The sequence below is a fragment of the Solea solea genome, chromosome 9 (assembly GCF_958295425.1).
Source record: "Solea solea chromosome 9, fSolSol10.1, whole genome shotgun sequence".
Lineage (NCBI taxonomy): Eukaryota > Metazoa > Chordata > Actinopteri > Pleuronectiformes > Soleidae > Solea > Solea solea.
Genome location: NC_081142.1, coordinates 15,648,075 through 15,676,019, shown reverse-complemented (window position 1 = coordinate 15,676,019; position 27,945 = coordinate 15,648,075). Strand labels below are relative to the sequence as shown.

The following is a 27,945-nucleotide window of genomic DNA, read 5'->3' as shown; positions in this document are numbered from 1 at the left end:
TGCAGTTATAGTGGGATATATTAAAAAAAAAAACTGTACTGTATATTAAAAATTCAGTTGTAATATCTCTCAATATACATAAAATCCAAGGCCACATAGTTTGACGACAGCATTTTTTTTTTAGAATCTTTGCTCATTTATCGACTAAAAAATGTATAACTTAATTAAAATCATATCTTTTTTGTAAAAAAAACTAAACAAAAAACATTAAAAGCTTCGATCAAATCCTGTAACATCATTGAACCCACATTGTGTAAAAGCTTTACAATGTTTTTTATACATTCATGGAAAAATTAAAAAGAAAGAAAGCACTGAATTGAGCTAAAGCACAGTGAATCGCTCTCACACCACCAGAGGGACATTGGGGCCGTTGGGGGTGTCCTCCATTGTCTCTGTGGGACCAGTGGACTCTCCTTCAGCCTCCTCTTTCTTGTCTCCATCTGCCGCCCCCTGCTGGTCGGTGCTGGTAGTGCTGCCTGCCTGCTCATTAGCCTTCTCCACGGCTGGCTGCTCTGCTGCTGCTTTGGTTTCATTTACAATCTGCATGGAGTCAGCTGCAGGAGCCTGTGGTGCTTTCACATCCCCATTCTGGACAGGAAAGACGCTCTGCACAGTGTCATACAAGAACTGGTACTGCTCCTGTAACACACACACACACACACACACGCACATTCAAGATTCAAAGAGTTTATTGTTATATGTACAGTAAGAAAACATGCTTCTCTGTGCAATGGAATTTTTTCTTGCTGTCCACACAAACATCAAAAGAAATAGGTGAATAGTTAAAAATAATAAAATAACACACAATAAGGTCAGTATACGTGGAAATACAACAGAAATACACAAAACTCACCTCTTTTCATTGGCCTTTGACACTGTTTAAGTTTACGATGTTATTTCCATTTATCTATTTTTTGTTTCATTTGTGTTTTGCTTTTTTGGGTTTTATCCAAGTTTTTATGTCTTTTAATGTATTTCAGTTGTTTTAGATGCATCGTATCGCCTCTTGTGAGATTTCATGCCTGTGTTTTATTTATTCTTGGTGCACTGTGGTTGTTTCCACAAAGTGCTTTCCAAATGAAGTTGGGTCATGAGGTAGGTGATACATGTTACACATTATTATAACTCAGCTGTTGAGGAGTGTGATGGCAGTGGGGTAAGAAGGTTCTTGAGTCTGGAGGTTCTACATTTCACACATCTGTACCACACATAACACAGGTTTGAGCGGAAACACTAACATGAAGTAGTGCACGTATAATGGCTTGTTGCACGTATACTTAAGTACATAATATCTGTGTATGAGGGAAAAAAAAAACAACAAACCCCATAGCACTGTAGATATGGAATCAAATACACACACGCTGTTCTCACTGCACTTAAATAGCATTGTGTTTGTTTGACACAGCAGTGCTGTTGTTTTCTCACAACATTGACATTTAAACACCCTTTTTTTTCCATTTTAGGCCATGTTGAATGCCTCAGGGTTAACTAACCAAAACAAGTGCTACAACCTAACATTATCTTAAAAAGTTCTGGTTTTCCCTTAGCGACAACTAACCAGAAGTTAAGGGGTAGTCAATTCAAGATATACAGTAAATTATGACAAGAGCAATTTTTGCAATATGTTGTGTTACTTTGAGGAGATAGCACAGTCATTTGTAAGAAAGATATGTTTGATAAATGAGTTACAATTTCATTTTCTGTGAACAACTTCATAAACAAGACCAAATGTACGCATTTAGTTAGAATTGTGGGCGCTGTATAAAAAAAAAGACATTCAGTCTGTTTCCTTATTTTGTCTTTTGTAAAAACAGCAACGAAAAAAAAAATCCCCCCCTTTTGCACTTACATATTAGCTCACAGGCAGTGGTTGGGCTGAATTAAGCTTTTTGTAACGTGCCAAGCATTTATTTCTCGTAGCTGGCTGCTGAATTGTGGGTTATTATGGCAGAAGCTGTGACTGTGGTTAAAAGAAAAAAAGAACAAGCTTCCTCATGTGGCTCAGAGGGAAGTAAAAGGCTGGAAATAAGTTATGCAAATGAGTCTGGTGTCACTGTCAAAAGAGATCTCCCATGACTACTGCTACAGTATAACCCTTCTTATTCTTCTGTGACACAGAGCTGCATCGTCATCCTGCTCTAAACTCACTAAAATAGTCTGAAGACATGAAAACAAAGAAACCGCATTACTAAGACACACAGAGAGAGAGAGAGTTGGGTGGAGCTGATACTGTGACATTCGTTTGTATTTTAAAACCTTTACAAGTGAGTTAGAAATTGTGCGACTAGTGGTTTGCATGACAACATTTGTGTAGTGTCATAATTCTGGACAGACGAAGGTTCCTCTTTCTTACCAGACTTGAGATCATATTCTGTCTCTCCTTGCGTAAGGTTTTCACCACCTGGAAAACATCCACCACTTTCTCAGTGTTGGCGCTGTCCAGCAGACTCCATAGAGCGCAGAATATCCCTGTGCGGGACGAGCCGTCACTGAGGAGACGGAGCACACAGACACACGTGTTATTAGTTGTTCTGCCGTGAATCCTGCGAACTACAACTATGTTCATTTTAGATTTTAAAATCCTGACCCTAACTTTTAGAGCCTTGCATGGTCAAGCTCCTCCTATCTCAGAAGTTACTTGTGGTTCAAAAAACCCATTTCAAGATGCGAGGTGTTGATGTTTTTAAAAAGCAGTTAAAACTTTTCTTTTGAAACTGTTTTTTAGTCAAACAATGGTTTGAATTTTTTATTGGGTTTTTAAAACCTTTGTTTTTAATGTACCTTGTGTTTATTTTATATATTTTGTTTGATTCCAAATCAGTGAAAGCATATTTTATTGCAATAAAAGTCAACACAAATAGATTAACAATATTAAAACCTACTCATAATAAACACTTGGACTCCATATTTGCCCTTTGTACTGAGTCCATATTATTAAATACTATAGATATGTAATAAAAAGCTCAAATTTAATGTTTTTGCAGAAAACTACAAAGAACCACTGATTAAAAATAATACAGTTTTCTTAAATGTATAGTTATGTATAGTAACTGGGATACATTTTCTTTGTCTCTAATTATTGGTCAAATTCAAACAGTTCATTCTTTGCTAAGCATGATTCTTAATTACAACATATATATACATATATAAATTATTGACTGAGAAAAGACTATTAACTTCACCCAGAAGGGGGTTGTTATATTCTTTATTCTGTTTAAAATACTCAGAATGTACTGCACCACCAGACATTCATTGTCAAATTTCAGCGGCTAAAATAAAAAGCTGACAGTGATTGACTCTGTACACTTTCAAAATGGCGTTTCTTTGCATCAAGCTATGAAAAAAAAAAGAACGCTTTGTGTAAAGAAAGTGCCTACGCTTCCGTCATGTAGTAGAAAGTGTCCTCTCAGATTTCTGGAGGACATTTCCTGTGTGCTTTGTCTTACTTGCAGTGGACCACAATAGTGTGTGATCTGTTGCTGCCACAGCTGCTCTTGATTTCCTTGATCACGCCTGTGAGGTCCTGAGGCGTCTCTGGCAGCTCGCTGTTCACCCACTTGAGGAACTGCAGCTGTCTCACCGTCCGACCCTCTTTCCTCTGGAGACAGACGGAGTTTAAACGTTGGCTTTAAAACAGCTTGTCATGATGTTTCAGAGATTGCTCACGTCCAACGCTGGTACGGATAAAGTGCTCCGTGGCTCTCGTGTTACCTTGACATGACGGATCAGCATGTCGCGGGTGATGAAAGCTGACGTGGTCTCTGTGCTGGTCACCTCCACCTCGATGTCCTCAAATGTCTTTTTGCCGTCATTCCAGTACACAGACTCCTGAGGACACAAATTTTTCTTATATATTTCTATCCTTGTTTCAAGTTCTTGAATAGTAGCAGCTGTAACACAAGAATTTCCCCTCGGGGATTAATAAAGTATTCTGATTTGTCTAATGCTTGTAGCAGCCACTTATCTACTACTATATACTGCTAATACAACATGATAGCTGTCAATAAGGTAATATGTATCTTGTTCTAAATGTAATAAAAGTCAGAATCAATAAAGTAATAACTTTTTGTCCATAATTTAATAAGGTATAATCATTATTGGCTGCAGAAAAATAATTAAAGATGAATTAACTGGAGACAAAATTGTATATACTTACTGCTTACTGAGTAGTCCCCATTCAATTCAATTCAATTTTATTATAGCGCCGAATGACAACATACATTATCTGAAGGCACTGTACATAGACAACATCATCGAGAGCAGAGAAACCCAGCACATCACACAATGAGCAAACACTAGGCATCAGTGGAGAGAAAAAGTGACGTAGCCCCTTACCCTTACCTTACCTAACCATTGCAAATACTAAGTGCCTAACCCTAAAACCAGGTCTTAACTCTGAAAAAAGCCCTTTAAAGTTTAGGGGTAGGTTTGTACATTTTCTTTGGACCTCACAGAACTATACATACAATATATATAAACACACACACACGCATCACACATATCTACGTATATAATATTAATAATAATAATGACATAAAAATAGCTTACCTTATCTTCCTCTGAGAGCATGACAATAGTGGATGCTTTCTTCTGGTAAACCGTCAACCAGAAATCAGCCATGGTGTGTGTCAGGGGAGTCTGTGCTGCGATGATGGCATGTGGACCCCAGTAACCCTGTGTGGACAACAACAACATAAAATACATACATGTATTCTTCTACAGTGTCCAGACAACTGTGTGTGTGTAAATCAACCTGTTATTTAATAAACTGCATAAATAATAGGAATTTATTTACAATTTACCATCATGTTATAATGTCTAGACGTTGTATAATCAAAAACACTAGAGGTCATTTTTCTTGTGGTGAATAAAACGCTTCCTGTTTCTTTAAACTAGGAGAAGGAAATGATAAATTACGAGGATTATTTATGTATTTGTTTGAAACACATATCAAACACAGATGTGTGTCAGTTTTGGGGGTAAAGTTATGAAACAAACTCAATGATGAACTGAAATTGTGTAAAACTCTTTCGGGGTTCAAAAAATGGTTTGAAATGTAAAATAATTACATCTTACAATGTGAACTGGCAGTGCAGTATTATAATCTAAAGTGAAATATTTTATGTATTTTCTCTACATTTCTGACTTTTCCCTTTCAGCCTTTCCCCTTTTCGGTTATTGGCACAATTTCATATGAATGTAACCCAAACAAAGATATTCATTCAGTAATTAATTTAAAGAAAAAAAGCAACGTACGCTGATGTAGGAGGCGTTAATGTATCGACCAGAGTCCTCGTCCTCGTCCTCGTCGCACGATGACTCTCCCTCCTCCTCGTTGGGGTCACTATCATGGCTGCATCCTTCGTCCAGCTTCAGCAACACTCGGTTGTAGTCGTCTGAGAGTGGACAGTGTAAGTTGTTACAATACGGGTGAAATAGAACACATTTATTATGGTATAGTCACATTAACTGAGACAAAATGGAAATATTCTTGACAGTAGCTTTCTCAAAATAAAGTTTTCTTTTGTGGGGGAAAAAGAAAAACACTGATAGTACACTAATACAGTCACTACATATGTATAGTATATGTATATATATATATATATATATATATATATATATATATATATATATATATATATACATATATATATAAGCAGTGTTGTATAAAGTACCTTAAAGGGATACTTCAGTAAAAGTGCATGTATCTTACTAGAAGATGACTTTGGTAAAAGTTGAAGTCACTTTTTATAATATTACTTAAAATGTCTTAAAGTTACATATCAAAAAGTAACTTTCTGGTATAAAATGTACTAAGTTTTAGAAGTAAAAGTATTAAAAAAAAAAGTTTGAGAATTGAGCCATGGTAGTTCAGTGGGAGGGCAAGCTGTCGTTCAACTGAAAGGTTGTGTGTTCAATTCCTAGCTCTGCTAGTCCATAATGTGTCCTTGAGCAAGACACTTAATCCCATGTTGAAGTGCGTGAATGACAAAACTGTAGTGTAAAGCAGTTCTATACAGACCATTACCAACTCTTCTTCTTCTGATTTTATTTGGTAGTAATGAGTAACAAACAGAGTTAGAGGAAATGTGGTGGAGTAAAAGTAAAAGTTGCTACAAATACTTTCATAACAAAGTATAGTACAGATATGTGAAATTTGCACTTAAGTACAGTAACAAAGTATTTGTACTTACAACAGTGCATATAAGGAAAGGAAAAGGAAAGGAAAGCATCTTTATTGTCATTATACAACAACTGGTTTTGCACAACGAAATGTCGAGGTCAGATTGAGGGTTGATCAGCATAGTGTACAGACAATAATATACAGCACCGCAGTTGTTGTTGTGCTGATACTCACATGGAACGACTGATAGAGAGCGATTCTTGCCCTTGTTTTCCTCGGTGGACCCAGTGTTGATTGTCCTCCAGTTTTTATATGTAGGAAGTCTCTGAATTGCAAGATATTTAAAAACACTTAAGTATATACTAACACATAATAATCTCTCCCACACTGTATTATCACACGTCATATATGGTTGTAGGTGCAAATTATCACTACATAATTAAGGATTTATTTTTTCTTACAAGGTTACAACAGCCATTATTTATTATAAAATGATTCAGTCTTAATGATTTCAGAAAATATTCATATTTAAGAAGCGGAAACATTTAGAAAGCTTGTTATTAACTATTAACTACTAAAAAAACACTCAAAATGAGAAGAATCGATTATCAAAGTAGTAATAGTAATCAATTAATAATCGAGGAATCGAACAATCGTTGCAGCCCTACTTATTAAATATAAAATCTATTATTATAAATATAATAACCCCCTAATTAAAAATGAATCATTAATAAAGTGCCATACCTCAAACTCCTCCTGCATGAGGGTGAAGTCACTGTCTGAGCTCTTCTGTTTGAGTGTATTCACTGTGGTGTGGAGCTCCGACAGCATGAGCTCAGTCTCTCCAAACTGGTTGTGCTCCAGCAGAGCCTGGTGAATCAGGATGTACTGGGCCTGTGTGACCACAAATACACACAATATTCATACACACATTACACAACAAAGGGCTCGTCACGAAAACACACTTAGACAATCTTTCAAATCCATTTTTAACTCATCCTCAGTTGTCACACTCTCATCTCATAACCTATACATGTAATCATTTGTTGTATTTATCGGTATAATAATACGAGTAGTATTTAAACTGTACTGTTATCTTTGTTTATCTGTGTGTTAATGTTAATTTCCATCCATCTATCCATCCATCTTCTACCCCTTTATCCTCCACATGAGGGTCACGTGCGGGGTGCTGACAATGGGGCGAAATGTGGGGTCACACCCTTGACAGGTCACCAGTTTTTTATCTATTTTCTAGATATCACAAACGGTCTGGGAGTTACGGTAGAAGACAGTAACAGAAGGGTTCAAAACTGCAATGTCACTGCAGTGTCAAATACTCATCACAGACACATATTAACTCAAACCTACTGCTTTGTCTAAAACATGGGTTTCTCTGCATGTTTCAGAAGCATCTTTGCTCCAACACACCTGATTCAAATGAAAAGGTCGTTAGTCAGGCTTCTGCAGAGCTTACTGACGAGCGGATTTGAATCAGGTGTGTTGGAGCAGGGCAACATCTAAAAGACGCAGGGCAGTGGGTCTCCAGGGCCACGATTCAATGGTTGTTTTTACCTCGACTTGAACCATGAGACATCTATGTCTGCGGAGTTGGACGATGTAACCGTAGATGTCCACTCTGCCCTCCGCCTCCAGACCCTCCATCATGGCATCAATGGCAATGTAGGTTCCTGTCCTACCCACTCCAGCACTGCACAGGAGAGAGAGAATGACTGTATGTTATTTTTTTCTCTCAGTAATAGGCGTTTTATTTCTTTCTTTCATTTTTTCAGATCTTTCAGATCATAAAACTTGTTATAATTTATAGAAACACAGTGAAGAGCAATGCAGGGCTTTTATTTTCTTTGAAGGAAGTGTCAAACTTTTTCAATCCCAACTTCCTCTGTTGTGGGAATGAGACGTGTATCTCAGATCCACTGTCTGATGATCAAATAACACATTTATCTCTGGAAATTAATAAAAAAAAAAACACCTGTATTTTTTTGGGGGGTGAAGTGGCCCTTTTCAAAAGATTTTTTTTCTTCTTCTTTTTTTAATTAAATTATTTATCTGTAAGGTAATTGTTGTAGAGGAAAAAGGGAAATATATAAATGTATAAGTACATACAGTGTTTCTGATACATTGATTTAAAATGTACGTACTTCAAAAACAACTTATTTCTGTAATTTGTATTTTATCGAGTTGATAAATGCCTTTAAAATACTTCAGTACCATGTTTTTTTGTATAAAAAAATAAATAAAATGCTAATACAATAGAATTTCTTTGAAACAACACATCATAAGAACATGATACATGGGGTGCTGCTGCAGATTGGACGTCTTGGTGTTTGGTGTCTATGTACTTTTATTTGCCTGGACTTTAAAAGTTAAAGTCACATACAGCAACACAGTCACAAGCTTTCAGAACCACACGTGAGTTAGTTTTTTGTTATTTATTTGTTCTCCATTTAATGATTGGAGTTATAATCAATGATCTCTGCTAGACTTTGGATTTGTGTATGCTATGGTGTAAAACAACCTGACATCGTCATGTCATATTATTGGCTTCAAAGTAATTATTGTATTGGACGGTAAAAGGATGTTACATTTAAATATGACAACCTTTGTTTGTAATAGAGGTTGTGCACACACCAATGACAATTTCAGCTGTAGACTAAATTATGCAACTGTACTGTGATGAAACACACCGTCAGTTTAGTCAGATCATCTATTTGGATTGTTTGCTGAATCATTGTGGGCCTCACCTGTTACTAAACACCAAGAAAGTAAATAAAGACACTTAAGGAAGGGTCTTTGGTATTTTATTTTAAAATACATTAGGATGTATTTTATTTTACTGTCTACTACAGGATGCTGTTTCTGCTGATATATGTGATGGGACCTTGTTTGTACCTGCAGTGGACAACAATGGGGCCACTGAAGAAGTTCTTGAACGCATTGACACGCCGCCTCAGCTTCAGGAGGAGGTGTGGCTCGTCTGGAACACCGTGGTCGGGCCAGCTCCTGAACTGGATGTGGGTCACCTCTCTCTCTGAGCTCTTCTCCCTCTTCTGCTGACACACACATGCACAGACATTATATATATGTATATATATAAAAATAATGAAGCATCTTTAAACAGAGGGAGACTCACATTAATTAGGCAGAGGTGGCGGATGGTGTAATCTGGACAGTGTTCCTCTGAGTTCAGCTGCACAACAAACTCATTATAGATCTCTGTTTCCCGCTGTGGAGACGGCCAGTACTGGGCACACTTGATCTAAGACACAACATGAGACAGGAGAGACAGGGAGTAAGAAATAAGAGAACAAATGGAGATCACTTCAAAAAAAGACATTTTCCTGAAGTACATGGATGAGGGTTGGCTGTTTTGTGCGTTCACTGTTCTTTTGTATTTTAATACAAGGTGAATGTTTGGATTGTACTGTAAATACATTTGGGACAATTGTTCATTTATTTAACTCATTATCTCATCGAGAGTTCCCAAACATGTATAACTCTACAGCAAGGTTATAATAGTTTGGGATTTTTCATTAGTTTTAGTTTTTATTTTGTTGTTTTGTCAACTTTTTGTTTTTAAAATGAATTCATTTTAATTGGTTTTTAGAGCGGGTTGACTAGTTTTTATTAGTTTTAGTTTTTTGTAATAAGGTCATAATAAGACCCAGCAAAAGATGCCATTTTAACCCTTAGTGCTCCTCATACGGCACAGATTGCCACAGAGTGTGCCACAGGTGCAGCCTTGGTAAATTGCAGCGGTAATAACACACAACTCCTTATATTCTGAAAAAAATTAATACACTTCATATGAACCAAAAAGGCTTATGTATGAAATCAATTTACAAAGATGAAAACTGAGCACATTTTCTTTACAATTTTCGTTAGTTTTAGTTTTTTTTTTCAATTTTAGTTTTCATTATTTCATTTTCATTATAACCTTGCTTCCCAGTGACTCTCATTTTTTTTTTTTTTTTTAATCCACTAAGGAATCGAGCTAGACAGCTTGAGACTCTGCTGAAGCGTGTTCCAGGTTGAGCGAGAAGAGTAGGAAAATATAAACTTTAAATTTACAAAAAAATTTACAATTAAAATATATACTTAATTTAGGTTGTACATAGGTTTTGGGTGTTTTTTTTGTAATAAATATATTTGAAGCCACTCTCACACTGTTTTGTGACTTTAAAAAATCCTCCACTTTTATTTCATGATTGGAATAAATTCATTCATTCATTTAGTAACACAACCAATACCAACAATCAATAACTCAGCAATGCAGTCAATGCATGTAGACTGTGCATGTCATTCTCCATGTACAGTATGAATGTGTTAATTAAGTCGACAAAAGTCGGTCAGTTTGGGGAAAACAACTGTCTGTATCGTCTTGCTTTCAATTAAACCAGCAACAGTTTAACAGAACCGCTGTTCTTACCCTGTTTCCCTCTTCACAGCGCGTCACCATGACGATAATAGATGATTGCTGCTCCCAGATCATCCTCCAGAAGTCAGTCACAGTGTCCTCCTTTGGCCCTACACAACACACACACACACACACATATTGTATGATACGAGACAATTTAAGTTTACAGACTGAGTGTATGGAACCAGATGAGATCAAGACTTTTACCTTGAGCTGCAATGTACTTCTTTGGTTCCTTGTATCCCTGCAGTAAGAAAATAAGTAAAGTGGGTTTTTGTAAAAAACAAGTATTTGGTCAAGACCTTTGTGTCTTTGTAACTCTCACTGCTCTTGCTAATGTCATAATTTGTGTCTGTAAAAAGAAAAACAAATACTTTGCACATTGGACAGTGGCAATAAGATTCAAACAATGTATGGTAAATAAGCCGTTCGAATGTGTGTCATAATCTCAGGCTTCTTCAGATTAGCGCAGCAGTGGCATTAAAAGCAGTAGAAGTGTGATCTGGCTGTTCATACATCAATGAAGCTGGCGTTGATGTAGTCACACCCTGCCTGGCCACTTCCTGTGGTTAACTGCACACGGTTATAATCATCTGGTTGAAGACAGAAAAACAGAGAAAATATCTCAGAGTGACACACAGTGACACACACAGTGACACACACAGTGACACACACAGTGACACAGGCGGTAACATTTTTATCTGTGTAGAGTATTTTCTTTCAGAGATATCACAATATCAATATATAGTTTATGAGGTGCTAATGATAATTCTTCGCATTTTATTTGGTTATTTATTGATATTTGATATTTATTGAATTCAATGTTGAGATGATGTGATAAACTGACGTTAAAACACATGCAGCACAAAATAAATGTGTGTACGTATATATGAAAAACCTTTGCATGGAATATGTTGCAGAAAGTTAATTTCATTGACAGTTTCAAATGATGATACTATGTCAGATTTCACTCACATGGCAAGATGTCCACATAGCGGTTTTTGGCAACATTGCAGGTCTTCTTGGCCTCTCTCACTGAGTACCGTGAGAAAATTCTGGGGATGCTCTGAAAGCAGACAATGTAGAATGCCATTTATTAGAGACACAACACCAGAACACTGTCATTGTTAAATAAAGGACATATTCGTTATACTTTATCCAATGCTTGCTGTTCACAGCCTGTCAACTAAACTATCCAATAAAGAAAAGCTTACCAAAATGAATCCCTCAACAACAGCAAAAAAAACCAAACCCTGGAGAGTAAATTCACCTGAAACTCATCCAAGAAAAGCCGTCCTTCATCCGCGAGCTTCCTCTTGTAAGCCTCCAGCAGAAGCTCTGCTGGGATTGGCTCGATACGCAGCAGGTTCTCCTCCTCATCTAAAGGAGCAAATGAGAAACACTTTCAATACATCCCACAACTGCTAGTTTCACATTATGTACAGTAAGCAAAATTATTAAGGTGTTTGTTAGTGCAGGCCTCTGCAATATCTGCAATATCAATTATGAACTGGTTCACATCGACCCACAACGAGACACAACTGTCCTCCACCGAAATAAAAGTAAAAATGAGTCGTATGCAGGAATTATGACCCCCTACATGCGTTCTTAAAACAGGCGCCCCCTAGTGATAGTGTACATAACAGCAATCTGGTACTTTGGGTGTGTCGTCATCAAGTAGCTTTGATGAGGTTTCCTCCGGCAGTTCGCTTATGGCGTGTTTCCACTAGCGTGCCTTGCCTCGTGACAGTTATTTTGCTTTTCCACTAGCGATAGTACCTGGTACTTTTTTTAGCAGTAGAGAGGATACTATGCGTGATGTCGCATAAGAATCAAGCCGAACAATGCCGAACTGTAGATCAGTTAAAAAATAATAATAATAAAAAAAAAGCAAACCCGAAAACGTGGGTTAATCTCCAACATTTCGCAAAGGAAATGTCTAAAATCTCAATATTTAACAGAGGAGTCTGGTGTGAGCCGCATCACAAATCCTGCCGCTGTGTGTCAGACAGAGTCTGTGCTCCGGTCATGCAGGAAGAACTGAACAAATCTTTTTAATTAAGTGATTCTAAAGATTCAGTTACACTGAAAACAACTGTGACGCCCACGTTGAGGAGGGAAAGCATTGTACTTTGGTTTGATTGACACAAGTTTGACTCCCATGTTACTCTTTTACACACTCATAGTTTGTAATTTACTGCCCCGTCCTGTCTTTTTCTTTTTTTTTGCCCTTACCCTAACCTCACTAACCTAAGGGACATATTCAGGGGTTGACCAAAAACGACTCATAGCTTCATTTCAGTTGAAGGAAGACAAAAAAAATCTAGAGTCCAATGCTCTAATTTACTCACTTGTGGGTTGAATGAGCTCCACGTTTTCCCCCATGTCACTGCAACGATAATAGATTACAAAGTCTTATCTGCAATACAGGATGTAATGAGGGCTATACAGTTTATCAAGCGCTGCTGTGAAAATGCACTTCAAATGTGAAATAGTCCAATTCCCTTAAAGTAAATACGACATTATTGAAAAGGTTACACAAATGAACATAATGAACATGCAGGACATAAGACACATGCAGACTTATTCTCAGAGGTGGACAGAGTACACAGCTTCATTACTTGAGTAAAAGTACAGATACCCCTTGCTAAATTTTACTCAAGTACAAGTAAAAGTACTACAGTCAGATGTCTACTTAAGTAAAAGTACTGAATTACTTGTTTTTAAAAGTACTTGAGTATATATTAAATATTGCATTACTACTGCCACAGTGCTTACATTTATGTACAGAAATGTCCTACATGGAGTTATGAAAAATGTTAATGTTAATGCCTTGGAGAATGTAAACGGAATTCAAAGTAAAATTATGTCATTTTCATCTTTTTACCATGTTGCTTTATTTAACATTTCTCACTTGCCCACAAGGCAATAGCACAGTGGCAGCGCTCTGACAAACCTGCTCGAGTTTTAATGGATTTTTTGCACCCACATTTGAACCTGACTGTGTTAAACACACCGCATACTCAAGAACATCAAAGCAAATGCTCAGCTTACATTAATGTGTAATATCAGAAAAGACAAATTCAGCTAACAATTGTGTGTACATGTGAGTTTCTCTGTTTTTTCATCAATCAAATCAATAAACCTAAACCAGCAAAGAAGGCAATATAGCAATGTTCTGACACACCTCTGAACCTGACCGTGTTATACACGCGGCATAGAGCAAAGAAGAGGAAATAATAATGATTAAAAATCAGCTAATCAGCTGTGTTTAGGTCAGCGTACAAAGAAGGAAAAATACAATTCAGCTCATTTGAGTGACAGTATTAAGCCCCTTCCTCTCACACTGACATACAGGCAAATGCAAGAGAAAATACTTTCAGCTGAATAACACCATTCTCACACACACAATCTCTGTGTGTGTGTACTGTACTTCAATTCAATCAAATGTCATGAAGTCCTTGTTCAACTTGAGGAGAAGTTGGTTCAGTGACGCCTGCACAATCCAATCACGTTTGAGAGGGAAACAACAAATTGAGGGTTTTCCGAGATTTTTCTTTTTTTTAGAAGAAGTAACGGGTAATCACGGTTATGGATAGAAATGGAGCGGAGTAAAGAGTACAATATTTGCCTCTCAAATGTACTTGAGTAAAGTCATGAGTACTCCCCAAAAATGATGCTCGAGTAAAGTACAGATCCCTGATAATTGTACTTAAGTACTGTACTCAAGTAAATGTACTCCAGTACTCTGCTTATTCTTACCGAGTCCTTCTCTTCTTCAGAATGTAGATCTTGTAGGTAACAAGCAGCAGAGCCAGAGACGTGAGGACGATGAGAAAGATGAGAAAACCAATGACAGCTTTGTCATTATCTGTAAAAAGGTGGCATGACATTGCCATTAAAGACACCGCGTAAAGAAATCGATAGAAAACATGACATCATGTGTGGCATTGCTTAAAAAAAACATACAGTTGGTAGTAATTGAGCCAATCTCGGAGGCCCTCTCGAATTTGCCATTGGATGCCGTCACCTGGAAACACAGAGAAAATCCCTTCATCAGCTACAACAGCATGAGACGTTCATGTGAGAGTGAATCTAAAAACATAGGGTACAAACCTGCACTTTGTAGGTTGTGGAGTATCTCAGATTGTCGAATACAAAGTCACATTTATTATTTAGTCGTTTATTTCCCACTCTCTCACTACCATAATAGACTTGTGCTATGTAGATTTTCTGAGGCCCATTAAACTGTGGAGGGTCACATGTCACTTGAATCACATTATGCTCTTGAAGTAGCAGTTTCATTGTAACTGGTTCCGGTACTGTAAGAGAAAGAAACAACATGGTGACATAGAAACATGAAAGTGACCTCGGTACAAAATATGCAAAGTACAAACAAATCAACGCGTAAATAAGTTGACAACAATGAGGTAAAAGTTAGATTAATGCATCAAAAAAAATCGATATTGAGAAAATGATTGTGTCTTTTCATACCGTATGTCTGTAAATGACTGGAATATAATAGAAGCAAGTGGAGAACTATTAAACATGTTTGTCATTTAAACGAGTGCAGTACCTGTTTAATGTGGGACAGATGCCTCGTGAACCGTGATGCAATTCATTCACAACGAAGTGTTAAACATGATGCATCATTCACTGATTATGACATATCTGAGTGGCACTTATAAAACCTACACCGAGTCTATTATTATTTTACAAGAAAGGAGCCATAAGAATCACCAGCAGAGGTAAATACAGAGATCCATCAAATCCATTATTCATTCAGTTAACGTCGTTAAAAGTTCAAGAAAAAGCAGATTATATGATGAGGACAGGTGAATGATGGTGAGGACAGGTGAATGAGGTTAATTAAGGTCCCTGAGTGAGTGACATTTGTGACCTTTTTGTGATTTATTGTTTGTTTTTTAAATCTTTTTCTCAACAATGAAATGAATTCAAATAATTGACAGGCAGACAGCCGTGGCTTGCATTTACAGATAGATGCACCGTATATAATTTATGCCACAAGGGGTTTCACAATCAGAACGACAATAAAAGACCTAGTTTGATGCTATGGTTTGTTGTTATTAGGCAGGAGCAGGGGATGATGGGAATTGTTGTCTTGTTTGTTTCCACTGTGCATTTGTGTTTGTGCACAATAAAGAGCACTGAGTTGTGCAGTGGTTTACTTTTGTCTGTAACTTACCTCCAACATCAGTTTTAATGTCCTTGTGAGTAACATCCTTGAGATGTTGACCGTTGTAAGTAGGCTGGACTTTACATTTGTATGTGGTGAATGGCTTCAGTCCAGAAATGTTACACTTTCCTCCTGACCTCAGTTTGGTACCTGGAGCTGTAACAAAGTTTCACAAACTGTTATTTATTTTTGTACTATTTGTATTTCAATAATTAACAAGACCATTCTCTTTGGTCAGGTTTCCACTTATGTGACAAGGAAATGAATGTGAATCAACAAGAAAGTTAAACCAGGATACATTTAATACTGTAACGTCACGTGTAACGTGTCTGTATCAAGTTGTTTAGATGTTTCATTACAGCAACAAACAATTAGCTTTTTCTAAAATGTTGCCATGTACGTCCACAAATGATTACAATATCCACAGAACATGTCACCTATTTAAGTGACTAATAATAGCACCTGCAACAATTTCAAAGGTCCCAGTGAAAGAAAATAAAACAAAAGGACTTACTTCTATGAGCGAGGGGAGCGTTTCCACAGCTGCAGAAGTATTTAAGATTCTGAAGATAGTTGTCTTCACACTTTTGACTGGTTGTTTCCCAAATCAACTCAACGGACGTATTAGTTGGACTTGGCTTTGTGACGGTTATTGTTAGATCTGTTGGAAATCATCACACACTGAGCACTGACACTGACATGATGTTCAGTCCACAGTATCACAGCAGATAAAAGGTTTCACTGCACAGACGGGAAGTGAACACCAACGTACCACAGTCAACCCGGAAGTGAAGAACACTTGTGTTTTTTATGAGGACATTGTTGTCCTTGATCTGACCAGTACAACTGTAGTCAGTGAAAGGCTCCAGTTCAGACAATGTCTTCAGCTCATTGTCTTTGCCGTCTTCTGAGGAGACACAAAACTCATTATTCTTACTACTGCTATTTAAACAGAAGACTAAACATTTACCTTTTATCAAAGAGCATTAAAATGACTTCACAACTTAGTTTAGTTGTAAATAAAACGGTCAACTCAGCCCATCTTTATTCTCCATATTGTCGTCACACAAACTATGTCTATTTCAAGTCTTTCCACTTACCCCAGCAGGTGTAATTACTGGTGAGGGTATTACAGTTTGGTGGTAATTCTGGTTTTATTTCTGCAGGAAGTTTATCTGCAGGAATCTGTTTTATTTCCTCTGGATTCAAAAACTCTATGGAAACAAATAAAAAGAGAAAAACAATTAAATATTCTGACTCACATGTATTTCAAAATAAAGGTAGATTCTTTGATACATACCATCAGTGATGTATTTGGTGAGGGTAAAGGATGCGTTCACACAGTTTTTTGACGTGAAGGTAAAATCCGAGCAAATGTCATTAAAACCAGGTTTGACACAGAACGTCTTATTTCCATGTGGCTGAGGTGAAATGTGGCTTTGTGTTGATTGTAGAGAACTGATGTCCCAATCAGTTTGGTAACAAACATGTCCAGGTTTGGAGTTGTCTTCTTTAATGTCACCGGCATCTGAAATATAAATATATAATGCAGAATTGTCTTCCAGGTTCTCGTTTCTCTTGTTTTTAAAAAAAAAAGGAAATATCAAATTATGTTCACTCACTCATTTCAGTTGTTGTAGATTTATAATTGGAGCTGTTACACAATGTTTCGTTTCCATCACTGTGAAGAAATGTGACGTTATGCTCATATTCAGTGCAGGGCTTCAGCTCGTCGATGTCATATGATGAGGTTTGGTTGGAGACAGGAACGTTGGATGTTATCATAATATCTGGTCGGCCGTCTTCAGTAAAGGTTATGTTGTAGTCACCGCTGGGAGAGTTTGAGAAATCAATCCGGAAGCCAAACTTGATGGGTGTTACAGAGTAAGAACCTGCACACAAAATCAACAGAATAAAGAATAAAGAAATCATCCAAGACACAGCAAGCTAAACAAATCATTACAAAATCTAAGAAACTGAACAATACACGCGTCGCACAGTTGGCAATCTGGTCCGTATGAAGCAGAATAGTAATGTGACCACATGAAATCCAGCTATCAATATAATGAACAAATATAATCTGTAATCTGGAAGCCAAACTTGTTTTGTGTTACAGAAGTGATATTTTCTTAGCCCTGAAACGTTGATGATGAACATGGCCCATTACACACATACTGTACATTACATACTGTAAAATATATGATGTTTTAAAGTCATACTCACACAGTGAAGAGGCGCCTGTAGGGGCTGCTGGACGTTGCAAGAAATACAAATAAATCATTAGTATTCAGCAAGTATCCACAAGTGCCTTGTAGCTGATACCGCAGCAGTGCTGCTGTCTGTATTCTTAAGAATAAGCTCAACTCGTTTCATGTAATGAATGAGTGGACTCCAACCTTGCGTGGTCGTGGTGCTGAGCTGGGTGACTGGAGGTGAGGTCGCGTTTTGAGAGACTGTTTGAGTGCTGTTTGTGGGTGAGGTAGTAGGAATAGTGGCTGCAGGATGGAGAGCAGGTTGGAGGTCACCTTCAGGTACAAATGCATCACTGCCAAGTTTACCTGCTATGATATCCTTCAAACTAAATGTAGCAACAACATGGCTGGGAAAAACAACAACAACTGAGGCTGAATACGTTACCGGACACAGTAGATGAATTGTTAGTTTGATTTGAGGAGAATGAAGTGGTGATTGGCGTGGTGAGTGGAGGTTTGGGGGTCGAAGTGTCTGAACTCAGGGCAGTTGTTGCTGCCCTGGTGCGTGGAGGTGAGGGGGCTGAAACATATGCATTTCAAGGAAATAATGAATCAGGACAAACACAACGTCTCAGTCCTACTTTTCCTCCTCCTGTGAACAAAGATACTGAGCTGCTCGCTTCTGCTCATTTATGTCTGCTATACATTTGAAAGTCATACTGAGAGGAAGTGAGAGAGGGTTTTGCTGGACGTGTCCAACACATTTAACACCTACTTGACTTTGGTTGACTTAAAGCAGCAGTGGACGACTGTTGTTTGTCTGTTTGGTCTTTGTGAACAGAAACAATATAACATTAACTGTGTGTTGTTAAATAGGACGGCTGCAAACAGTTTGAAGTTGGGCTGCAATGATTATTTGATTATCATCATTATTATTATTATTATTTTGATAATATAATCGACAGAGTAATCGATTATGAAAATAATCGTTAGTTGCAGGTCTAGTTCGAAGTATGACTGAAAACACAAGGAGGTGTTTCAGATGACAGATGCAGCAGTAAAATAATGTTCAGGGATCATTTCCCTTCACAAAGACCAATCAAAAAAACAAACACCACAGGTTACACACTGCAGCTTTAATGGAATCATTATGTAAACAGCGATGGAGGGACAGTATGCCCGACTTAGTTTGAAGTCTGACGCTGGAACTTTAAAGACATTAAAGCTGTAGCTTTCACAGGGGAAGTGTCTAAAACTGGGAAATAAACTGAAAACAAATGTGCGTGCTGAAGTGTGGGAAAAAACAACAACTGAGGCTGAATACGTTACCAGACACAGTAGATGAATTGTTAGTTTGATTTGGGGAGAATGAAGCGGGGTTTGGCGTGGTGAGTGGAGGTTTGCGGGTCGAAGTGTCTGAACTCAGGGCAGTTGTTGCTGCCGTGGTGCGTGGAGGTGAGGTGGCTGAAACATATGCATTCCAAGGAAATAATGAATGAGGACAAACACAACGTCTCAGTCCTACTTTTCCTTCTCCTGTGAACAAAGATACTGAGCTGCTCGCTTCTGCTCATTTATGTCTGCTATACATTTGAAAGTCATGCTGAGAGGAAGTGAGAGAGGGTTCTGCTGGATGTGTTCGACACATTAACACCTACCTGACTTTGGTTGACTTAAAGCAGCAGTGCACTGCTTTTGTTTGTCTGTTTGGTCTTTGTGAACAGAAACAATATAACATTACATTGTTATGTATTACACACAGGGGCCACACGGTGGTGTAGTGGTTAGCACTCTCGCCTTGCAGCGAGAAGACCCGGGTTCGAGCCCCGGTTGGAACAAGGGCCTTTCTGCATGGAGTTTGCATGTTCTCCCCGTGTGTGCGTGGGTTCTCTCCGGGTTCTCCGGCTTCCTCCCACAGTCCAAAAACATGCAATGTGGGGATAGGTAAATTGGACACTCCAAATTGACCATAGGAGTGAGTGTGAGAGCGAATGGTTGTTTGTCTCTATCTGTGTGTGACCCCCCGGCAGAGGATAAAGCGGTAGATGATGACTGACTGACTGACTGTATTACACACAGAGGCGTTTCAGATGACGGACGCAGCAGTAAAATAACGTTGAATCATTTCCCTTCACAAAGACCAATAATCAAAAAAAAATAATAAAAATACCACAGGTTACACACTGCAGCTTTAATGGAATCATTATATAAACAGCGATGGAGGGACAGTATACCCGACTTAGTTTGAAGTCTGACGCTGGAACTTTAAAGACATGAAAGCTGTAGCTTTTACCGGAAAAGTGTCTAAAACTGGGAAATAAACGGAAAAAAAATGTGTGTGCTGAAGTGAACTTAACTGACGGCATCATATTGAAAATAGATCATTCAAGTGAACCTACAGTGCTATTAAAAAATATCAGACTTATGTTAAAATGACTGAATGATGGACAAAAAAAAAAGAAGAAGCAAAATGTGCCCCTGCATCACGCTAACTCCTGCTAAATTTAATCTAAACCCAATCAGCAGTTCGTGTGAGAAACTCTCACACGCTTAGCTTTCCCTAAATGAGAACAAAAGTGTCTGAAAATGACTACGACTGGTCAAAGATGCACACACAAGCACATACACACAAACACACACACACACACACGCACACACACACGCACACACACACACACACACACACACACAACCTGGAAAGCTGTTGTCAAGAAATGAGTAGATCACGTCAACGGGTGTTAAAAATATCACTCCCTTCACACACACTTGATTTTACAGATAACAGGAAGTGATAGCATGTGTATGTATTTCCTTGCAAACAAGCAATCAATCACTGATCAACTTGATTCTCATAAACTCGTTTAACGGTGTGTAAGCATGTCACACGAGTGTCAGTGGGCACATTTCTTTTTTTTTTTTTAACTGTTTCTGGTAGTTTGTAATTAAAGATGCTGTTAAAATTCATTATAGTTCAGAGGCAACATAAAGTGCAATTTGTGGGCCGGACCAGTAAAATAACAGCATAATAACCAATGGACAACAAGGACTCCCTAAACGTTCCCTTTGTTTTAAATTTCTTGAAATTTCTTGAGAAGAATTTGTGCAATTTTGACATTTAGTCAAAAAAAAATATGGTATTTCACCCTATGATTAGCTTCTAATCATAGGGTGAAATTTACACATTCTGAGGGCTGGATTGGACCCTCTGGTGCCTTACGTTTGACACCCTTGCTGTACAATGAAGAGATAAGATGCTGTAAAGAAAGTAGTTGGAGGCTGAGGTGAAAGTAAAGTATGGGTTTTACTTATTTAAAAAAAATATATAATAATAATAATAATAATAAGTCTAAAAACTATGTTATACAACTTAATGTGACACTCACCTGTTGGGCTTGGGTTTTGACCTGGAATTAAAGGAACAGGAAAAAAAACATGTCAATATTTAAAAAGCTTTATTTTGTCATAGCAGTGTTTGCATACTGCTGAGAAATATGCAGAAATGACGTTAACAATAATCATGTTAAGTCTTATCAGCGTGTTATAAAACTCTCCCTGTTAGGTATTCTTAGGTCAAAAGAGTAAAATGACCATCTTTTTCTGTAATGCTGTAAAACCTGGTTGCTATGACAATGTGGCAGCTGTTGTTATATGAGAGGGCAAACCACGATTTCCTGCCTCATATTGAAACTGGTTTAGATTCTTCATTTTAACTCCATTAAAACCTCACTGTTCAGTCATTGTTTGTGCAAACTGAGGTTAGAACAGTGTTGGATTTTTCATTTCATTTTTATTTAGTTTTGACTTTTTTGTTTTTAAAATGAGTTCGTTTTTATTCGTTTTTAGAGCAGGTTTGCTAGTTTTTATTTTCTGTAAATGTTTAGTTTTTATTAGATTTAGTTTTTGTAGTAGTAATAATAATAATAATAATAATAATAACAATAATAATAATAAAATGTATGCGTATAGCATCTTTGATACAAGGACTGTAGTGCAATAAAAGTAAGATAAAATTTAAATTGCAAATACAAGAATAAAACACAACACAGGGTGGAATAAAATAGGAAAAAGCAAGAGTTAACACAGTTAAAACCCCTGTTTTAACTGTAAAAAAAATCAAAACAAAATGCAAATAAAACACAACAAAGGGTGGAATAAATAGGAGCTAGTTAAAGGCTAGAGTACAAAGATAGGTTTTAAATAAATAAATTGTAATATGGAGTATTTGCCAGGTGCAAGATGGAAAAAAGGTCATGAAAAAAACCCAACAACAATTTTAAAAATGTATCAGGTGCAGATGAAAAAGGATCTCTGAGTCTACATAAAGTAACCTGAAGTGCAAAGTGTACATCATACATCATAGCTGAGGTTGGATGCAGTTAGTGTGAAAGGTCAAAATCAAATAGCCAACAGACGAAAGACACACTTGAACGCAACATAAATAATAATGACCCTCCTGAGACACATCTAAACTAACTAAAACTAATTGAAAAAACATTTTACACTTATGAACCCAAAAGGATTATGTATGAAATGAAGTGACGGAAACTAAGTTTTAGTTTGTTTTGTAAACACACAATTCAATTTCAGTTAGTTATTGGGGTTTTTTGTTTTTTTATACGTTTTTTTTATATATATAAAACGGAAATGTTTTTTTTTTTCAATTTTAGTTTCCGTTATTTTGTTGGTTTTGGTGAACTATAATACACACAAATAAAAATATTGTCAATATGGTCAAATATTGTCTCAAATAGTATCTGTGCTTTATGCATAAAGATGTCTCTATTCTCGCTATAATGGAGCCGTGAAGAGATGATAGAGGACGGTCGAACAATGAGTGTGTCAGGATGTGGTTTGGTGTGTTGTTGGTTCAGTGTATTGAGCAGAGATGCATGCTCTCTGCTCTGCAGTGACATTTCACCACGCTGTGCAACATCTACATGTTTTGCGGTGATAGACGTCAAGCCTTAGCGACCGCCATCAAACTCCCGTGTTCTCATGTTAACCCATTCAAACAAAGACAAATACGACACAATGGAACCTTCAAGAGGGGAATTCCAGTTGGCAGAACACCACGATAAGATGGCTTCTTGTTTCATAAAATCAGTTTGACACGGTTTGATAAAGGCGATGCTGAAACACGCCGGTACATTATGTGTTTGTTTTAAATGGTTTAACATCATTAAAGGCATTCAAACAGTTTAAAAGCACCTCTTACTCATCTAAGATGGGTCCACGTTATTTGTTAGTGGCTAGATTTTAATCTCAAAGTGACTTCCCAATCAAATGGGAAATAATATACAAATGTAACATTATTCGATCATCAGACAGTGGATCTGAGATAAACGTCTCATTCCCACAACAACAACAGAGGAATTTGGGATTGAAAAAAAAAAAATTGGACAAAAAGTCAACGTCAAAGTCACTTCCTTCAAAGGTAAATAAAACCGCGTTCACCGCGTTTGCTGTCAATTATAACAAAAAAAGATCTGAGAATGGAGAATGGAATGTGAATTAAACAAACCCTGCAGCATCGTAATGATTTTAAGTGAATTCTTCATTTCACCAAGTGACAAAAAAATGGGTGAAACAGCCCTTTAAAGAAAACCTGAAACTAGTGGTTGAGACCATTAACTCCTCTGGAGAATGTTTACTGATGTTAAGCCTCATTTTCCCATTGCAGTCCATTCATTTCTACATTTTTGAGCCGAGATGTTACTTAATGATGTTATTTTAAATTCTTTGACTGACACTGGAGGACTCTGTCCATTTTTATATACACCAAAAAAAACATTGTCAATCATGTTTTATATATTATATTTACATATCCGAACTTATTTTAATGCAAAACTCTGAGAATATTTGAACGTCTGTGTAGAATCTCTGTCCCATCGCGAAACAACTTGTCTAATTTAGCCTCATGTAACCTCAGGTGACTTTAACACTCTCCAACAACTCTAGTTTCTAGTGTCACCCATTGGAACAGGCCAAGGACACAGTGTCACAAGGACCCAGTGGAGTTACAGTGAACACTGCCCACATTTCAAAATGATGTTCAATTCCTGGGTTTCACTACAAATCTTTCAGAAGTGAAGAAGACTCTTGGATGAGGAGTGTGACGCTTTCAAGAATCAGAGTTGCATTAGTGAAGTAATCGGCTGCTACGTAGTGTGTGGGGATTTTTTTTTTTTTTTTCAATATCTTTAGATCTATTTAGATTTCTAAATTGTTTAGCGCACATTTGCACATCTCTGAGGAGGCAGGAGTGAGGCCCCCCAAATTCAAATTCCTCTTTGCCCTGTCCTGCCCTGAATATCTGAATATGTTCATTTCCATTGTCATCAGGGCCGAATATGAAACAAAATATATTTGAGTCAGCAAGGTCACGAGGCGTTTGTAAAGAGATGAAACAGAAGATAAAAGAATTCATGTGTTCATTGATTGCAGAAGTTACAGTTTAATATCAAAGCCTCGTCTCCTTTAGTGTCTCTTTTTTTCTCGCTCATATTTCACATTCATGACAGAGTAAAGTCCCCTACTTTGTTAGAAGTGCTCTTCCCTTCCTCCCTGAAACTGCTTTAATTGTGCAGCAGGCTAAACATTTCAGAACATATACACTTCTTCATTTTAGACTGCAGTTCCCCTTTTTCTTTTTCTCTTCACACATTTTCAAGTCATTTACTTGGTGCGTCGTCTCAGTCTGCTTGGCCTGCGCCGCGCCGCTCTGCTCAGCTCTGCCAGGAAATGAAGACAACTCAGAATGGAACAAGGAAGTGGTCAAATTTTTGATCACACAACTCCTGCAACTCGTGCTGCACTTAGAGCACACTTCAAAGTCTCCATCTAAACGGGGAAACAGCAGCTATGAGCAGGTTTATGTATCTGAATATGAGTTTCAATAAATGAACGTGGCTGTGATGAAACCCAACTCTGCTTTGTTTACTATTTACTATAGTTTACTACACTGTTTTAACCATTTAGAGAACAATGAGGAACACATGGCAACCTCTGAGCTGAGTTTTAGAATAGATTTAACAAGTTCTGTATAATAATTAATCATCTGCATGGGTGCAAATGAGATACATTTGAGACACACACTGAAAAAGAAATTCATATTCTTTAGTTCTCGTCCTACAGAGTAGTTTTGTGGTAATTCTGTCATGTTTTAGTCGTCTGAAGTGGACCTTAACTGAAATAAATGATGTCACAAATCAAACAGCAATCTGTACAAAATCAAAATCCCAATTAGGTATTCTCCCCACACTGTTACTTATGAGGTATATTTCTTTCCATATCTGATTAAGTCTCTTTTAAAAAAGCGAATTACTTCACCCCATGGAGTGGGAGTGAAGTATTGTTTTTAGTGGCTCTGTGTGTCTGTCTGTCTGTCTTAAAATATAAACGTAGTGGAGAAACGTACAATAATCCCAGTAACGTTGGTGTACTTGGCTCCTCCCAATGATACAGTATATATGTACTTGGTCAGTGGAAAAGTGAAGATGCAGAAATAACAAATGGCCCTCATTTTGGTGAACCGTGATGACTCACTCTGCACGAAAGCTGTGGCCTAAAGCAGACGACAAAAACTGACCCAACGTGAAGATGGAAGAGGAAAGTAAAAGAAAAAAAAAAGCCACAGAGTGAAAAACAAAGTTTCAGCTCATGTGAACAGACATCTAAGCTGGTTTTACATTCCTTGTGTGGACACTCGGGGACATAATGAACTCCCCAGCCCCTTACCCTGACCTTAACCATCACAACTAATTGCCACAATGTCCTCACAAAGATAGGTTTCTTGGACAATTGGTCCACACTGCTTATTTAAGACACACACACACACACTTGTAGACGTAATGCATTCCCTAGCCCGTTACCCTACACAACTAAATGCCCAACCCAAACCTAAACTCAGTTCTAAATTAACACAATCCCTAAAACCAAGTCTTAATCCTCAAAAAGCCGCTTTAAGGGTTGACAGAATGTGAGGTGCAGCCAAAATGTCCTCACTCCATTAGGTTTATACATTTGTTGGTCCTCACAAAGACACCCAAACAAGCACACACACCCTCATTGACATAACGCACTCACTAGGCCCTTACCCTAACCTTAACCATCACAACTAAACCAGGTCCTGACCCCCATAAAAGCTCTTAAAAGATGTGAGGAGCAGGCTAAATGTCCTCACTCTGAAAGGTTTATATGATTTTTCGGTCCTCACAAAGCCACAAATACAAGAACAAACACACACAGATAGTGATGTGCTATAAGTGTTGAAGTGAAGATTTTACAGGGACACACCCTGTTTTTTTAAATTTATATCTGACAGACATCCATGTATCCCCCCCACCTCCACCGACACACACATGCATGCGTGCGCGCACACACACACACACACACACAAAATGTTGAAGCAGAAGAGAAACATGATTGCCAAATAAAAAAAAGATTCCCAGAGCTTCTAATGAAACGGTGTTGTTTTACAGCAGAGAGTCGTCTTATTAACAGTAGTCTTTGGTTGAACATGAGGGTTTATTCTTTTGTGCCGAAGGGGCTCACAAAGCTGTCACTTTAAGGCGTCTCACATCACTGACACGCACGCGTGCACTCGTCTCGGGTTCAGAAAGTTTAAAAGAGACTCAAAGTCAAAGACTTGATACAGTGCAAGTCTGTTACTTTTGAAAGCTTACAGTTAAAATGTGGTGATGTTTTCTCATTAAAAAAAAAAAGAAAGAAGCAATTTGTGTTAGGACTGACAGATTCATGTCTCCATTTCAGACATACAACAACATTTTTTAAGACTTGAACTCTTCCAGGATGCAGATGAAACAGCACAATTTCAACAGATGCCACTTCCTCCCCTACAACGTCTTCACGAAAGAAGACCACCTCGATAACATGACGGACAGTTACTTACTTTTGCTCAGACCAATGATTCCAGCCCAGAGCAGCAGGACCTTGAGACCACCACGACCTGCCATATCCAGGAGTGAGGGTGTGTACTGTACATACAGCACAGTCCTAATCACGCAGATATTCACGCGTCAAATGGAAGCTGGATTTCCACTTTTCTAGGGAAAATAAGTCTAAACGTTGCCCTGCGTTATGTTTCATATGTTTTCTGTCTTATCAGTTAGCGCAGCTTCCTGGACTTGTTCCCCAAACCCTAAACCTCGCCTCTGGTTTTCAAGCCAAGCAAGTGCGAGTGATGTCACACACACACACACACACTGAAAAAGAAGCTGCCTTCACCTTAACGTTCTGCGACAGGAAGCTTCACTTCAGCTGCGGCACCAAGAAAAGGAAGTCTTGCATCTAATCTTCACTTGCTTTTGCTCGAGTGTGAAGAATTATGAAAATTAAAAGTGAGTGCTGTGCTGAACACTTTTTTTTTAATTCCGACACAGAAATGAAAGAAAATGGCGTTATTATAGGAACACATGTGAAAGGTTTCATTTCTGTTGATGAGGCACGGGACATAAACGCCTGTCTTACTGACTGTAAGCTTAATTATATTAGTATTTGATTCTATGAACTTTCTTCTCAGTATTTTCCCTTCTCTCAGTATAAAGAGAAAAAGTGAAATGTTTCATTTCAGCTGCTTATTCTGTGTGAAATACACTGATAAGGAATGTTAGATGTCTGCAAAGTCATTGATCGTAGGCCGGGTTTGATCACCGTGCTCTGCCTCGCAGCCCACAAGGCTTCACGCCCGTTTACATGCACAGGAAAACAGGTGATAAAAGAGAAAGAGGAGGGACAGACACACTGATTTAGTTAGTTTGTTAAGCACTGAGCTGATAAGTTTTAACGTAATCCGACCAGAAATTTCTGTGGAAATAACTTTTCCACGTGGAAGCCACAAGAAATCTTTCAACAATGAGCTCACATATTAAAAATAAATTTCCTCTTAAAACTTTGAAACGTGGCGTTTGGTTATTTCTGCTTAATATTCTTGTAATCAGGAAGTGCCTCTTCTTGAGCAAGCAGCAAAACATCCAAG

General features: G+C 37.7%; 1 protein-coding gene across 1 annotated transcript; it reads right to left on the bottom strand.

The window, feature by feature from the left end:
• Window positions 1-27,230, bottom strand: ptprc (protein tyrosine phosphatase receptor type C). The gene is made up of 32 exons (XM_058638559.1): window positions 26,860-27,230; window positions 21,332-21,352; window positions 19,278-19,412; window positions 18,394-18,528; window positions 18,153-18,251; window positions 17,980-18,006; window positions 17,379-17,648; window positions 17,057-17,284; window positions 16,857-16,970; window positions 16,529-16,663; window positions 16,271-16,417; window positions 15,766-15,912; window positions 14,676-14,881; window positions 14,529-14,589; window positions 14,322-14,430; window positions 12,911-12,948; window positions 11,830-11,939; window positions 11,535-11,625; window positions 11,076-11,152; window positions 10,767-10,803; window positions 10,572-10,669; window positions 9,276-9,401; window positions 9,035-9,192; window positions 7,697-7,832; window positions 6,869-7,018; window positions 6,359-6,449; window positions 5,257-5,396; window positions 4,549-4,674; window positions 3,712-3,828; window positions 3,447-3,598; window positions 2,354-2,489; window positions 1-639 (listed from the first exon to the last, which is right to left on the bottom strand). Exons 1-32 carry the CDS (start codon window positions 26,921-26,923, stop codon window positions 343-345), a joined length of 3,978 nt encoding a protein of 1,325 aa, XP_058494542.1. The 5' UTR covers window positions 26,924-27,230; the 3' UTR covers window positions 1-342.
• Window positions 27,231-27,945: the final 715 nt, after the last annotated feature.

Bases quoted from the DNA above. Each gene is read 5' to 3' on its own strand.
- ptprc (XM_058638559.1), bottom strand. From the start codon at position 26,923: ATGGCAGGTCGTGGTGGTCTCAAGGTCCTGCTGCTCTGGGCTGGAATC. The intron at 9,193-9,275 runs GTGAGTCTCCCT...GTGTGTCAGCAG, and splicing joins GCCACCTCTGCCTAATTAAT to AAGAGGGAGAAGAGCTCAGA. The intron at 640-2,353 runs GTAAGAAAGAGG...TGTGTGTTACAG, and splicing joins AGAATATGATCTCAAGTCTG to GAGCAGTACCAGTTCTTGTA.